Below are 14,086 nucleotides of genomic sequence, written 5' to 3'. Positions count from 1 at the left end.
TATAAATTTCAAATATTGAATCATAAACATGTTTATTATTTTATTTTTATTATAAATCAAATATAATTATCATATTACTACCTATAAGATAATAGTACTTTGATCATTTGAAATATAATATTTTAGAATATATATATCATTGTTTTTTTACTCTCTCCTTTTTATTAATTTTCTTTTTCTTTACAACTTAACATTAGCTAACAGGTCCATGAGACAATCGAAACGGGCCTCCACACTACGAGGATTGCCCATCGTCACCCTTTGTAGGCGCGTGGGCTCTTCAAGTCTCATCCAACACCCAGTCCAAACTCGACCCTAACAAGAAAGCGAAACGTGAAAGGAGTCAGTAAGGTGGTTTATCCGCCCACACTTTGATATCTCCGCCCGCACTCATCAAAGCCTCCACCCCCAACCTCCTCATAACTCCAAAACCAAATACTCGAAGGCAACTTCAAATCTCCTCAGATCTCTTTCACCCGGCGTCTCTGTATCTCATTTCTCTCTATCTTCAATCCACAATGCACTCTTCGCTCTCTCTCTCCTTCTCCTCCTCCACAGCCATTCCCAGATCAGGCCACTCCTCCGAGCTCTCATGCGCCGCTCCGCCTAGTCCTCTCAATCTCCGCTTCTGTGGCCTCAGAAGAGAAGCCTTAGGGTTTTCTTCTCCGAAACGAAATGATTCTTGTCGAGTCATCGTCTCCAGTCGAGGACGCTCCAAGAAGGTTTCAGCTTCGGTATCAGACAATGGAAGTGCTCCGAAGGCGTTCGACTACGATTTGGTTATTATCGGAGCTGGCGTTGGTGGCCATGGAGCTGCTCTGCATGCCGTCGAGAAGGTGCAGCCTATTTTTATTTATTTATTTATTTAATTAAATCGATTCAGTAAACTTCAATTTAGCTGCAATCAGTTATGGAGGCGTGGTTTGGAAACAATTTTGTTGTTAGTTTAAGTCAATCATTGATTCATCTGAATTAGGCATGCTAACGTCATTTGAATGAGAGTTTTAATGTCAGTTTAACTCATTCATTGATTTTTCTATTGGCTTAACTGAGTTTAGCTGTGAAAACGTCATCTGAATGTCAATTTTGTCGCTAGTTCATTCTCAATCATTGATTCTGCTGATTTATTTATTTATTTTTTCTGAAAACGCATTTGAATCAGAACTTTTTTTAGCTCATATTCAATCATTGATTAAGTAGATTGTTAGCTGTGAAAAGGTTATTCAAATGGAAAATTTGTTGTTAGTTTCATAATCAATCATTGATTTAGGTGAATTTGAAGATTCTTTCGTTAGTTTGTGTTCAATCAGTGATTTAAACCATTCTTGTTCAGTAGTTGGTTTTCAACTGAGTGTATTTGCTTTTGATTGTAATTCCCTATTTATATTTTTTAACTCAATGTTTGTTCACTTCCAAGGGAAGTTAACCTCAGTATAAATTATTTCTAGCTGGCTTGGAGATTTCTGTGTTTTGGTTTAGGTGAAATTAAACTTCATCCATCAATTATGCTGCTTTGAGCATTATTTCTGCATGCTTATTAGCAGATGGTCTAAGTGATTTTAGTTAAAATGCTTACTTGTTCTTGTCCCTCAGATTGGTGCTGATATAAACTCATTAACACCAATAAACAGATTAAAGTTGATATAACTGATTCATGTAGCAACTCAATAAACACATTAAAGCTGTTCTATTATCCATGGATCTGGAAATAGGTATTTTCAGGCTATGAGTATTAGTACTCAGTTGATTCCTCTCTAATGATGTCATTACAAAATTGTATTTTGACTCAGTGATTAATCTTTTGAATGAATGCTTTCTTTCTTTCTTTCTTTCCCATTTTTTTTTTAACCATTCAATTTCCCCCCTTTTCGGTGTCTCTAAATTCCCTGGATGGGCCCTTGTTCGGTATCATGCATTGTTTACGTACTGGCCTCCATGTGAGTAGGGTATATGTAAAAAGTTAATTAGTTGTGTGTGTGCGTGTGCGTGTGTGTTTATTGATATTCAAGTCATTAAGGGTGGAATAATTTTAAAAATAATTATTGACAGGGTCTGAAAACTGCCATCATCGAGGGAGATGTGGTGGGTGGAACATGTGTAAACAGAGGTTGTGTTCCTTCTAAAGCTCTTCTGGCTGTAAGTGGTCGAATGCGGGAACTTCAGAGTGAGCATCACTTGAAGGCTTTGGGTTTGCAGGTAATAGAATAATCACAGTTCATCAAGTTTTTGAAGCATAAACTTAACACAGACAACAAATTCCGAAATATAACATCATTGTGCTATTGTTTTATACTGAGTGCTGCAAGTTTGTCTTTATGCAGCAATGGGTGTGCCTAGCACTGATAATTAATACTCGATGCCTTCATGTCTTCATGTCTTAAATGCAGTAGCAGAATCGATGTTTTAAATAGAATGGTAGCTGCCCTGATTGGGATTGCTATATACCATGTACATAGTAACAAAAATTTTAAAATATATGTTTGACACTACAATATTGAAGTGCTTATATAGCATCCTGTAGCAGTGCATGATTATTAGAAAGTATCCAAAGATTCCAAATTCAAAATATTTTGATGGTTCTCTTTAGTATTTCTCTGGTAATGCTTCCTTGCAAGGTCACATCATTGGTTTCTCTGTGTGGCTGAGATGTGTTTATAGTGCAAACAAAGTATTCAAGTTTGATCTAACTTAGCTAGCAAGCATGTTTTTCAGCCTTCTATTTATTCGTAAAATTTTCTACTCTTGTGTTATTTTATTTGCAGATCAACCCTTTTAGTTGGGCTGCACTGCTTATAACTTGATGCAACCTTTTTCAGAATTTCCCCCTTTGCATGCTATCAATATTCCAACCCCATTTGACTCATTGTTCTGATCTCTTGAAACTCAGGTTTCAGCTGCAGGGTATGACAGACAAGGAGTGGCTGACCATGCCAATAACCTTGCTTCTAAAATTCGTAATAATTTGACTAATTCAATGAAAGCATTGGGTGTGGACATATTAACAGGCGTTGGAACAATTTTGGTAAGTTGTCCATGCTGACAAAGACAAGATCTTTCAAGCAATTCAAATTAAAGCCTGGTTTATGACAGTTTTGAACTTCATGGAAAAATGGATGGTTTACTTGAGCCTGTCCTATGCTTTAATAACCAATCTCATGGTTACAAAAGTCCTAATGATATTTATTATCAATAATTTCATTTATGAATTTATTCAGGGCCCTCAAAAGGTGAAATATGGAAAGGTTGGCTTCTCTGAGAATGTAATAACTGCAAAAAATATAATCATTGCTACTGGTTCTGTTCCTTTTGTCCCAAAAGGGATTGAAGTTGATGGTAAGCATCCTTTCCTGCTCATCCCCATTTTACCATTATGAAATTTAACAAAGTTCTGTAATCAAATGAATTTTTCATGCTAGAGGCACACTTACTTTATGAGATGCAGTGCAACATCTCTTGAAATCTGCTTCCTGTTTCCTATTCTTATTGGAAATGCATTCTGTATGATGGGACAGTTCGCATTAGGAAATAGTTTATAGCTATATACAAGAACAGATGCAGGTGTTCAAAAGAATGACCTGGTACAGGAAACTGGGACTGTAGTCCTACATAGCATTTTGGGAGAGCTAAGTATGTGGTTGCACATGTCTTTGAATAAAGACTTTGAATAAAATATAGAAATATCGGCTAAGTTATTCCTGATTCAATCTCCAAATTCAGATTTGGATGAGAACTATTAACTCATGCAATAGAAGATAATCTGGATATCTAAGTTTAACGAGTTAATGAGCAGCCCTGTGGACCATAAAATGTGGGGAAAACTTGTTTATGTGTATGAGTTTCCAGGCATGATTTATCACACATGTAATGGGTGAAATTCCTTGTATTCCAGTTATCTGCAAAATCTATAATATGAATTTGTCAATCTTTTGGTTTTTGTGTTCAAAGATTTCTAATCACCAGATAATGACTTGCAGGGAAGACTGTTATTACCAGCGATCATGCGCTCAAACTGGAGTCTGTTCCTGATTGGATAGCCATTGTTGGAAGTGGTTATATTGGTCTTGAATTCAGTGATGTGTATACAGCACTTGGAAGTGAGGTAGCATCTTCTTTATAGTCATTGCGATTACAGTTTAAATTTATATAAATGAGAAATTTCAATCAATAGTGAGTTACAGCTTAGATCTGGTGCTAAAATCAAAGGACAAATGCTCCTTCCCCTGCTTTTCCCTCTTATATCGTGTGCCTCATCCTGTTATCGTATAGTTATGTGATTGCATTATTTTATGGTTGATTCATATGACTTGCATATCATTTTTTCATCCATGATTTTACGACTTACCTATTGCAAGGATTATCTCTCCAGTCTCCATGGTTCTACCAGAACATCAGCACTTGAAAAATTAGTGATTGTTGTGCTTTGGTCTCAATATTTTTGCTTGCTCATGTTTTCTTTAGAAGGTATACGTATATTAGCATTGGCTGATGATGGTTTTTCCCTTTTGGAAAAGATGAAAAATAACATAAAATCATGGTTTCAGGCTTATATTTAGCTGAACTTTTCCAAGGAGTGGTTATAAGAAATATTATGTATATTCCAATGCTCTATTTGCCATACATAAAATCCAAGTGTATAGAAAAGTCGTAAAATAAACAAAGGCAGTTCCTTTTTCTGGTACACATTACATAAATAAAACAGGTTATTGTGTAAACCATACAAACCTTGACTAGCTATGCTGCTTTTTAGTTTTAGGAGAAATTACAGTTGAAGTTCCATTGTACCATCTCTGCTATTCCTACTAGTAGCTGTACAGGATCTGTTTGTCTTTCTCGTATTAAATCTACTTACGAATACATACATGTTGTCCATTTGATACTGTTTCTTGAGTTTTATTCTTTATGTCCTTTTCCCTGGGGAAAGACAACTTTAAGCTGTATTTTCTTCTAGTATCCTCTGTTGATCAGTGCAAGTAGTTATTGTCATCTTTGTTCTCTTTTCTCATATTGGAACAACTTACACTTAGAATTTCATTTTAATGTAAATCAAGTTGACCATAATGATATTCCACAGGTAACTTTTATTGAAGCTCTTGATCAGCTTATGCCTGGATTTGATCCTGAGATTGGGAAGTTGGCCCAAAGAGTTCTAATAAATCCACGGAAAATTGACTATCACACTGGAGTATTTGCATCTAAGGTAGTTTTTTTGTTTATTTTTGTATTTTTCCTGGATGGGGATTTCTCAGTGGCTTATTTGTCCTTGCTGGTGTTTTTTTTCATAGATCACTCCAGCCAAGGATGGAAAACCAGTCAGGATTGAGCTTATTGATGCTAAAACGAAGGAACCAAAAGATGCATTGGAGGTAATTTTTGTTGGCAATTTTGTTGTGTGAAATCGGTGAAATCTTGGGTCGAGAAACATTTATACATCTTTACTTTCAAGTTCTAGCTTGATCTTTGCTTTAGATAGCAACAACAGAGAGAACAAATAGGTCTAAGTGCTTCTTTAATGTTTAATACCAACGAATTCATGTCTACTTTTTCAAACTTTAAAAGATTGGAAGGATAAAAAGGTCTTATACACTTATTTGAAAAGTTGTATTCTCTGAAAAACACGAATGCATACTCTACATTGTGAACTAGTTGAAAGAAATCTGTGTTTTACTTTTAACATATTTCAGCCATCAAAAAGGTAAATTTCCAACCATTTCATAGCTTCCATTCTTTCTACAAGTCAATGAATGATCGAATTGAGCTACTCTAAGTTTAAGACATGTGCTAACTTTCAGAATGTATTCAGGATGCCTTAAAATGATTCAAACTTTCACATTGGATTCTTGCCTTTCTACCGTGATTGAAGTTAGTTTTCTAAGTTTTCAAATGCACTCAGGGATGCCTCTGGGAGAAGTTGATGAAACTTTCACATTAAGCTTTTGCCTTTCTAGTATGATTGAAGTTAGTTTTCTGGATCCATACCTTTGCGCCTCTGTGAAGTCTTTGCATGTGATCAAGGAGGTTCTTCTTTATTTTCTTTTTTGAATAGTAGTTTGTCCTGTCATGGTATTCACATCAACTTTGTTTCCTTATAGGTAGATGCAGCATTAATTGCAACTGGAAGGGCTCCATTCACAAATGGTCTTGGCTTGGAGAATGTATGTCTTCTAGTATATCAATTTAATTAATATATTTGACAAAATATAGAGATCTTCATTAACAAAAGGATTTTTGGATGTGGAATTGTTTTCCTACAGATCAGTGTAGTAACACAACGTGGTTTTATTCCTGTTGATGAGCGTATGCGAGTAATTGATGCTGATGGAAATCTGGTCTGTTATAATTCTCTTACAAGCACACTTTTTGTGTGGCTTAGCCGATTGTTACTGACATGGAACTTTTTTTATTAGGTTCCTCACTTGTATTGCATAGGTGATGCAAATGGTAAAATGATGCTTGCTCATGCAGCAAGTGCACAAGGAATTTCAGGTTAGTGGTAACTACCTCATATTTTGCTGTTTTACCTTTAAAAATGCTACTTAAACCATCTTCATTTTTTGCTTGGCTCTTGTGATGCAGTTGTTGAGCAAGTTACCGGAAAGGATCATGTGCTCAATCATTTGAGCATCCCAGCAGCTTGTTTCACTCATCCAGAAATCAGTATGGTTGGATTGACTGAGGTAAATTTAAATCATCCAATTATATGCCACAATGTTAATATGAGATTAGTTCTTGGTGGAATAGGTTTGTTTCCTGCATGCAAATTGATGCTCTGGCAGCTAGTTCTACTCTGTGGGTTCTCTAAACTCTGTTTTTAACTGAATATAAAAATTCACAGCCTCAAGCAAGGGAGAAAGCTGAAAAGGAGGGATTTGAAGTAAGTGTTGCAAAGACAAGCTTTAAGGCTAACACAAAGGCCCTAGCAGAAAATGAAGGAGAGGGACTTGCTAAGGTAATATTTCTTAACCCTTCTCTTCCAACACTTCCGTGTTGACTCCGCATAATCTGAATGGTAATAATTGATTTTCTTTATGAGATGTTATCTGAAATGTTATGGAAATCCCAGTCCTCTCCCAACATCACTGTCGCCATTATATTAGAATTCACCTTTCTGTATCATCAGCTCTTAATAAATAATTTCATGTAGCTTATATGTAGCACATTCATGGAGCTTCTTTGTGTTTTGTTTTGCTCATTTTCCTGTTCATCTTCCTCTTCTTCTCTTGCTATGGTTGGTTATCATCACAAAGAGAAGTTCATGCTATTGAACTTTCCTGTCTTTGGCTTCCTTAAAAAATGTTTTATGTAAAATAAAAAGTCTAACCAAGTGCAAAGTTCTCTGTTAGTTTCTGTTTACTCTTTTTTTATTGTTGTAATCGGGTATATATCATTTTTGCATTCTCATCCATGTAAAAGCAATCTGATTCTTCAACCTTTATTGTAATCGTCTCAATTTAGAGTCTGTCTGGGAGTTATTCTAGTTAAAATGCTTTTATCTGTGAAGCTTCCATTGGAAACACTTTTAAAGAGAATTGCTAAGTATTTGGATATAAACTAAAAATGAAAATACTTTGATAGTGTTTTTTGTAATGTATTGCATTACTAAAAATCGAATTTTTGTAAGAAAATGCTTCCAAGCATTAGAAAGTGCTTTTAGCCCATTTTAAAATTACTCCCAAATGAGCTCTTAGTCTTTCTACTTCTGCCATTTGCCAATTCTTCTGTCTATTTTCATCCAGTTGATATACAGACCTGACAATGGAGAGATTCTTGGAGTGCACATCTTTGGGTTGCATGCTGCAGACCTTATCCATGAAGCATCCAATGCTATAGCACTAGGCACACGTATTCAGGTATGTTTTTCTGTGCAAAGCAAAATTTAGAGTGCATTTGGGAGTGATTCTAGAAAACGTTTTTAGCAATTCTAACACTTGAATGATAAAAATTTTCAAGTATTAGAAATATTAAAAGCGTTTCCTAGAATCACTACCAAACGAGTTCTTAACATGTCTAGATACTTGGACTGCTAGATCTAATATATAGCAATTGCTAGAATTAATAAATTCTTTGAACTTATTGTCTACATCCTGCAATCTGCTATCCCCCTTGTCAGACACAATTTGTTCGATAGTCTGCTCAGTCCAACCTTAGAAGTGGTTAATCTATTGAGAATGTGATGTCAAACTCAATCATCTCTTGGTTTCTTCTTGAAAGTGAGGGTGGAACCGGTAGCTTGTTATGATGAGTATTTTGACATTTCTTTTTTGGACACCTTACAGGACATAAAATTTGCTGTTCATGCGCATCCAACCTTGTCAGAAGTGCTGGATGAACTCTTTAAATCAGCTAAGGTAAACTTACAATATTTACTGCTAACAACCGATTGAGTGTGGCTGCAGTAATCTCCTTGTTTCTCCATGCTAAATGTAAAAGCAATGAGAAGCAAGACTTGGAGAACATCCGAGTTGTAATAGGCCTGGTATAGGATCATCCACATCTTGTAAATGGTGGGCTTTGTACATTTTAATGATGCCCCTATCAACCATGTCATATCCTAACCATGGTTTTCCCTTATGATGTTACATGAAAAAGAATTAATTTCCTATGCCTTGCACAGCATTTGTTTCTTAAGCAAAGATACTAAAATTCATTTGTAAAGGACAAAAGTTACCTGCTTTCTAATCTTTTTATTTTCTGGTGCAGGTTCATGCTCATGTTCCTAGTCCCGTAGGTGAACCAGTTACAGTTTAAGCTTCTCTTCTCAACTCTCTGGGTATAAAATTTTGAAGAAATTTGATTCTATTAGCGAGTTTCAAGAAACCGTGCATCTCTTTGCAAGAGGAGAGAACATCAATATCCATCAACACTTAGAAGAAGAAACAAAATTCCAATGGACTTGAGTTTTTCTCCAGGACTGTTGGGCCCGAAGGTTTTCTTTATTACTTAGCATCTTTGTTTTGTTGAGTCTGTTTTCCAATGCCTCCTACAGATACTTGAGTTAATGCTCCATTTTTATTTATAAAACGTTTATTCCCCAAATAATTTTGAAAAATATTTTTACGTGTAAGAGGCCTTATTATTTTTGTTATTATTAATTATTATTTTAAAGGGCTACACTTGGGGCTCTTCTGGCTGATCCCACAGCTACTTCAACATTCTGGAGGTTGGCTCTCCATCGCTGAGAGAGGATGACTTAATTACAACCAAATAATGTCCATTAGGAAATATTCGAACATGGACTACGTAGCGAGATTGTGACTACTAAGCTAAAGTTGAAGCTTGAGGCCTTGGTACCCAATCGTCAATACTGATGGTACCTTGCTTCTGATGGTATTAACTGGGGATTTGCTTTGTTGGCCGACCGCACCCAAATCTTCTCCCCGTAACCAGAGCTTCCAAGAAAACTAGACTAGTGTCGTAGTCCAACAGAGCTCTACATGTTTCCGAGATACATATTAGATATTTCAGCTCCACCCACATCCGTTCCGGGGTGCATGCAAGAGAGATTAGCCCGGCCTCAGAGGCCCTGAGCTTGCTAATACAACAGCAACATTATCAACTACTGTTTTCACCCAAATCCTGCCATTCATCTCTTTGATAAGCTAAAGATATTATTTAAGCAACAGTAATTTTCACCAATGAAGAAGATTGGGTATTCGATGAATAGTTTTTACCAAAAATGTTAAAACGTTAGCACCTGATTGGGAACAATTTATTTTAATAGTTTTTAATAATAATTTTCAAAAACTATTTATTGATATTTTGCATAACAAAAATTTACTTAAAAACTTGAAATATTTTCAACATATTTTCTTTAAACATTATCACCCCATCAGCCAATTTTTCTGTGTTAAAGCAATTTTAGTATATTATATTAAGCATTACATTTTCATAATTAGTTCTGAAAAAACCATTTTCAGTCGGAAAAAATTACCAAACATATTTTCAAGTCTGGAAGACAGTTACCAATCAGACTATTAGTATTTCAAAGTTTGGTAAAAAATGAGTTCAAACAGATATGATTCCACATGACTCTACTGGAGGTAACCCAATGACAACCACAGCAATGGGTCCGAAACAATTAGAAATATCATAATTAAAACAAAATAAAGATCTAGGTCTTTTCCTTTGATACTCGTATCATATGAAAGCGTCTAGTGTGTAAGAACAACAAATCTGGGATGCGAGACTCAGGGCAAACAGTTACCTGAGAGAGTCGCATCACCAGAAATCAAGCATTCACATGAAAACTCATTGCATTCAATCATCTAAACCTCTGAAACATGCACTTTCACAGCCCAGTATCAAATGACCAAACCTACAAAATCCATTCAAACTCTGCTTTTCTTGTGAAAGCCTAATCGATTCCCTTTCTATGCCTCAACATCACAACAATCAGCCCCCAACCACCATAGAAAATTTAGACACAGGAAACAATATAGTTTAGAAATATAGATTATATCCAAGACCAATATCACCTATGGGGCTTTCATCTGGAAAACAATTATATAAGCATAAAGTTTGATCATAACAAAGAGAAAGGGTAACAATATAGTCCAAATATGATTAGCTTCAAAAAACACTTGTGTCAATGCCCATGAGGAAAATGACCCCATGGAAGATGACATCTAACTCAGGTGGAGAAGGCAAATGGAATTACCAGAGGTATCATTCAAACCCAAGTAATCCATAAATACAAGCTTACAAAGGCACTTGTAACTCAGCAGCCTAGTCTAAGTGCCCCAGAGTGTGAGGCAGAACGCAATGCCCTGCACTGGCAGTTTGAATCATGATTCAATACCAAAATAACCAGAATACAAAACAGGATAACTCAAGTAAACAAATGCTTGCAACCCAAAAAAAATCAGCGGACAAGAAAGGGTTTCTGAATTTCCTGAAAATAACTTTGGAAAGGATTTAGAAACCTCTTTATCCTAATGTCTAGTTCATAGAAAATGCTAAGGAATGGGAAAAGAATAGCAAGGAAAATGATCTTCTATCCTTTGGCTGCTATGGAAACATGAAGGAAAAAATATAAGGAAAATAGGGGGAAACACTAAAAGATTTACTTCCTTGCATTAACTGCCTTCCTTATGTATTTAATTTTCTATCTCTCAAATTTTCCAATGGACAACTAAACACCAGAAATGTTTTGCAAATTTTTCTCACCCTTTTCTTTTCCTTCAAACTTTCCCGAACCAAACATAGGCTTAAGGTCCAAGATCAACGCAAGGAATCTAATAAGGTATAATGAGGTAAGTGTTTAGGTTAAAACTATGGCAATGTGATATATAAGACTAGCCACAACATATCTTACCCAAAACAATTCTACCTAAGAACACTATCACATATATAAAATGCAAAATGTTCCAACTGTAAGAACAACCAAACAACAATGGAAACGGGAACAGAAACACAAAACCAATAATTAAAAAAACACTTTTTGGCAACAACTACTTCATAGAATCTCAGCAATTAAAAGGTTTTCAACAAACAGAACTACTAATCCATAGACAAAAACATAAGTAGGAAAACATCCCACAATAATATGAAGTAAAGCGTAGCGTCAAATCACTATACTTCTAAAACAAAAACAGAGCCCAACTGGGACCTAATCATTGTTGGTCTATTCTTCCTCGGTGGCGGATTCACCGCTCTTCTTGTTGTGCTTCCTCGCGTACCTCTGGTTCCTCAAGAACTTCGGGTCCATCTGTTCATTTCAGATTTCAAAACACAAATTCATCGCATCAATCACATATTCTTCAGAAAAAGGGGGGGAAAAGAGTAAATGAAAGTTGAGAAATTACCCCTTTGGTGGAAGCGTGGCGGTGCTTGCGGGGCTTCTTGATGCCGTTCTTGTGGGCCTTGTACGATTGGTTGTGAGCTGTGTGGTTCTTCGACTTCGCCATCTCTAGAGAAATCACAGAGACGATGAGGATGAGCGACTCTGTTTTCTAGGGTTTTCTCGGCGGAGAAGATCGAGGCTCTTTATTCATAGGAAACCCTAGCTTTCTCCCATTTTTATTGACAATGACGAAAATACCCTCATGCACTGAGTTGGGCTTTGGCCCATCTCTGTTCGAAACTCTCTTGATTGGGTTGCCCTGCAGCAGATATGAGTGGGCTTGGGTCTACCTCTACAAGAAGCCCAGCGAACTTGCACCTATCTTAACAAGGTATCTCTAAGCTTTAAAAATGACTACATCATTATACACAAATACACACTATTCACATTAAAAAATTATATAAAAACCATATTATTTATTATTTATTATTTTCCCAAATTTAATCTACAGAGAAAAAATAATTTATATTCCCAAAAGAGCTAAACGACTAAAAGCACTGTTTGGGAGTAAAAAAAATGCAATTCTTAATATGTTTTATATTTACTTGATTTCTGGTGTTTTTTTAAAAAACTAATTTTTATTTAATTTATTTATTTAAAATGCACATTATCACTTCTTTTTTTTTTTTAAGAAAATCATATCTAAATCAGGGAGGTAAAAATCGGGTTCGCCGATATATCGGCGACACACGATAAATCGCCGATTTATCGCGCGGTCAACGCCGCTACAGTGTCAGTCAACTCCACTACAGTAGCTCTCCATTTGTGGAGCCGAGGGGATTTGAACCCCAAACCTTTTGGGTTCACCCACTTACCATCTGGGCTAAGCCCTCTCTTGATATATAATATGCAACAACTATATATATACTTAAATTCATTATATAAAGAAAATATAAGAATATTTTAAAGAGCAAATTAATTATAATTATTTTATAATTAAATGCAAAGTCTTTTAATTAATTACCAAAAATATAAAATTATATAATTTTCTTCATAATGTTTTTAATATCATTAATAATTAATTAAATATTAAAAAATTATATATATCATTATTCATTTTATATTGTTTAATACAATTGAATTAAATGGATCATATTTTAATACTAATATATATTTTAAAATTAGACATATTATAATCAAATATCATAATATTAGGTGTAATTTAATAATAAATGTACACTTATAAAATTCATATTTTTATCGATGTATACGATATTATTATCAAATATAATAAATCATGTTATACATATATCAAAATTTTCAATAAAATAACTTTAAAATGTCTATTATACTTCTAATTATATTATTATGAGGTTTTTCTTGCATTTCCATGAGTTTTTAACAATTTTAAGCCTATCAATAATATCCACCGATATATCTCCGATATATCCAAAAATATCTCCGATATATCCGATATATCCGTAAAATCAAATTACCGATATATCCGTGATTACCGATATTTTCATCCTTGATCTAAATATAAATTTCACAACATTAAATCAATTACAAAATTTGTTACTTATGCAGCTATGCTTCCATTTCTCTGCTAATAGCAGAAAAATGTTGTTCCAAACAAGCCACTATGAGGAATAGACCTATTTTAGTAATTTTACGAGTAAGTTGGTCATGGACATGCCTGAAAGGCTGAAACCCACCTTTGTGTCGGTAGCTTGTCCTTGGGCTTGCCTGAAACCCAATTTTACCCCTAGTATGAAATTATGGATTGCGCCAACTGTGAATGATTCGGCTTTAAATGGGCTTAGGCCCACCAACGCTGCATGTCAAGGATTGAAATTGAACTTAGGCCTCTAGGCCAAGGCTCCACTTGAGCTCAGCCGACAAATTTGGGCCAACGCACAACCCAACTTTAAACATAGTATCAATTATCACGAATAGCCGGTCTGAAAATGTGGTTGGGTTAATGCCCTTTTCAACTTACGGTGCTTTGCTTAAAAGTATTTCGTTTAAAAATATTTTGTGAGTTGATCGAGATACCAGGATACGCATATCCCATAAATAATTAATTTCCTCTTTTTGTCCTTTTTTTTTTTTTTTTCATTTTCTATATTACTCATTTCATAAAACAACAAAATTTGATTAAAAAATAATTTATAGTTAAAAATATGTATGATTTAATAAATAAATAAATAAATAGTTTATATAATATAATATTTTTAAGCATTTTTAAATTTATAAATATTAAATATTTAAATAGTAACTATTCTTACTAAATTATAAATAGTAGAA

At 34.8% G+C, this 14,086-nt stretch overlaps 2 protein-coding genes across 2 annotated transcripts; one reads left to right on the top strand and one right to left on the bottom strand.

The window, feature by feature from the left end:
- Positions 1 to 331: 331 nt before the first annotated feature.
- On the top strand, positions 332 to 9,061 carry LOC117914863 (dihydrolipoyl dehydrogenase 2, chloroplastic-like). The gene is made up of 15 exons (XM_034830369.1): positions 332 to 836; positions 2,050 to 2,196; positions 2,888 to 3,022; positions 3,216 to 3,333; positions 3,975 to 4,099; positions 5,072 to 5,197; positions 5,283 to 5,363; positions 6,090 to 6,152; positions 6,252 to 6,326; positions 6,405 to 6,483; positions 6,574 to 6,674; positions 6,833 to 6,946; positions 7,734 to 7,847; positions 8,274 to 8,345; positions 8,698 to 9,061. The coding sequence occupies exons 1-15, from the start codon at positions 519 to 521 to the stop codon at positions 8,743 to 8,745; spliced, it is 1,716 nt and encodes a 571-aa protein (XP_034686260.1). The 5' UTR covers positions 332 to 518; the 3' UTR covers positions 8,746 to 9,061.
- A 2,358-nt stretch (positions 9,062 to 11,419) lies between these two features.
- Positions 11,420 to 11,964, bottom strand: LOC117914040 (60S ribosomal protein L29-1). The gene is made up of 2 exons (XM_034829199.1): positions 11,802 to 11,964; positions 11,420 to 11,704 (listed from the first exon to the last, which is right to left on the bottom strand). The coding sequence occupies exons 1-2, from the start codon at positions 11,901 to 11,903 to the stop codon at positions 11,621 to 11,623; spliced, it is 186 nt and encodes a 61-aa protein (XP_034685090.1). The 5' UTR covers positions 11,904 to 11,964; the 3' UTR covers positions 11,420 to 11,620.
- Between the last annotated feature and the right edge of the window lie 2,122 nt (positions 11,965 to 14,086).

Source organism: Vitis riparia, chromosome 5 (genome assembly GCF_004353265.1).
Source record: "Vitis riparia cultivar Riparia Gloire de Montpellier isolate 1030 chromosome 5, EGFV_Vit.rip_1.0, whole genome shotgun sequence".
Classification (NCBI taxonomy): domain Eukaryota; kingdom Viridiplantae; phylum Streptophyta; class Magnoliopsida; order Vitales; family Vitaceae; genus Vitis; species Vitis riparia.
Note: the sequence above shows the minus strand (reverse complement) of the source record. Positions and strands in the feature narration are given on the sequence as shown.

What these genes read in the sequence shown, in the direction of transcription:
- LOC117914863 (XM_034830369.1), top strand. Translation starts at nt 519, where the DNA reads ATGCACTCTTCGCTCTCTCTCTCCTTCTCCTCCTCCACAGCCATTCCC. An exon ending in TGAAGGCTTTGGGTTTGCAG is followed by an intron (nt 2,197 to 2,887) that starts GTAATAGAATAA and finishes CTTGAAACTCAG; the next exon opens with GTTTCAGCTGCAGGGTATGA. An exon ending in AAGGAGAGGGACTTGCTAAG is followed by an intron (nt 6,947 to 7,733) that starts GTAATATTTCTT and finishes ATTTTCATCCAG; the next exon opens with TTGATATACAGACCTGACAA.
- LOC117914040 (XM_034829199.1), bottom strand. Translation starts at nt 11,903, where the DNA reads ATGGCGAAGTCGAAGAACCACACAGCTCACAACCAATCGTACAAGGCC. An exon ending in GCCACGCTTCCACCAAAGGG is followed by an intron (nt 11,705 to 11,801) that starts GTAATTTCTCAA and finishes TGAAATGAACAG; the next exon opens with ATGGACCCGAAGTTCTTGAG.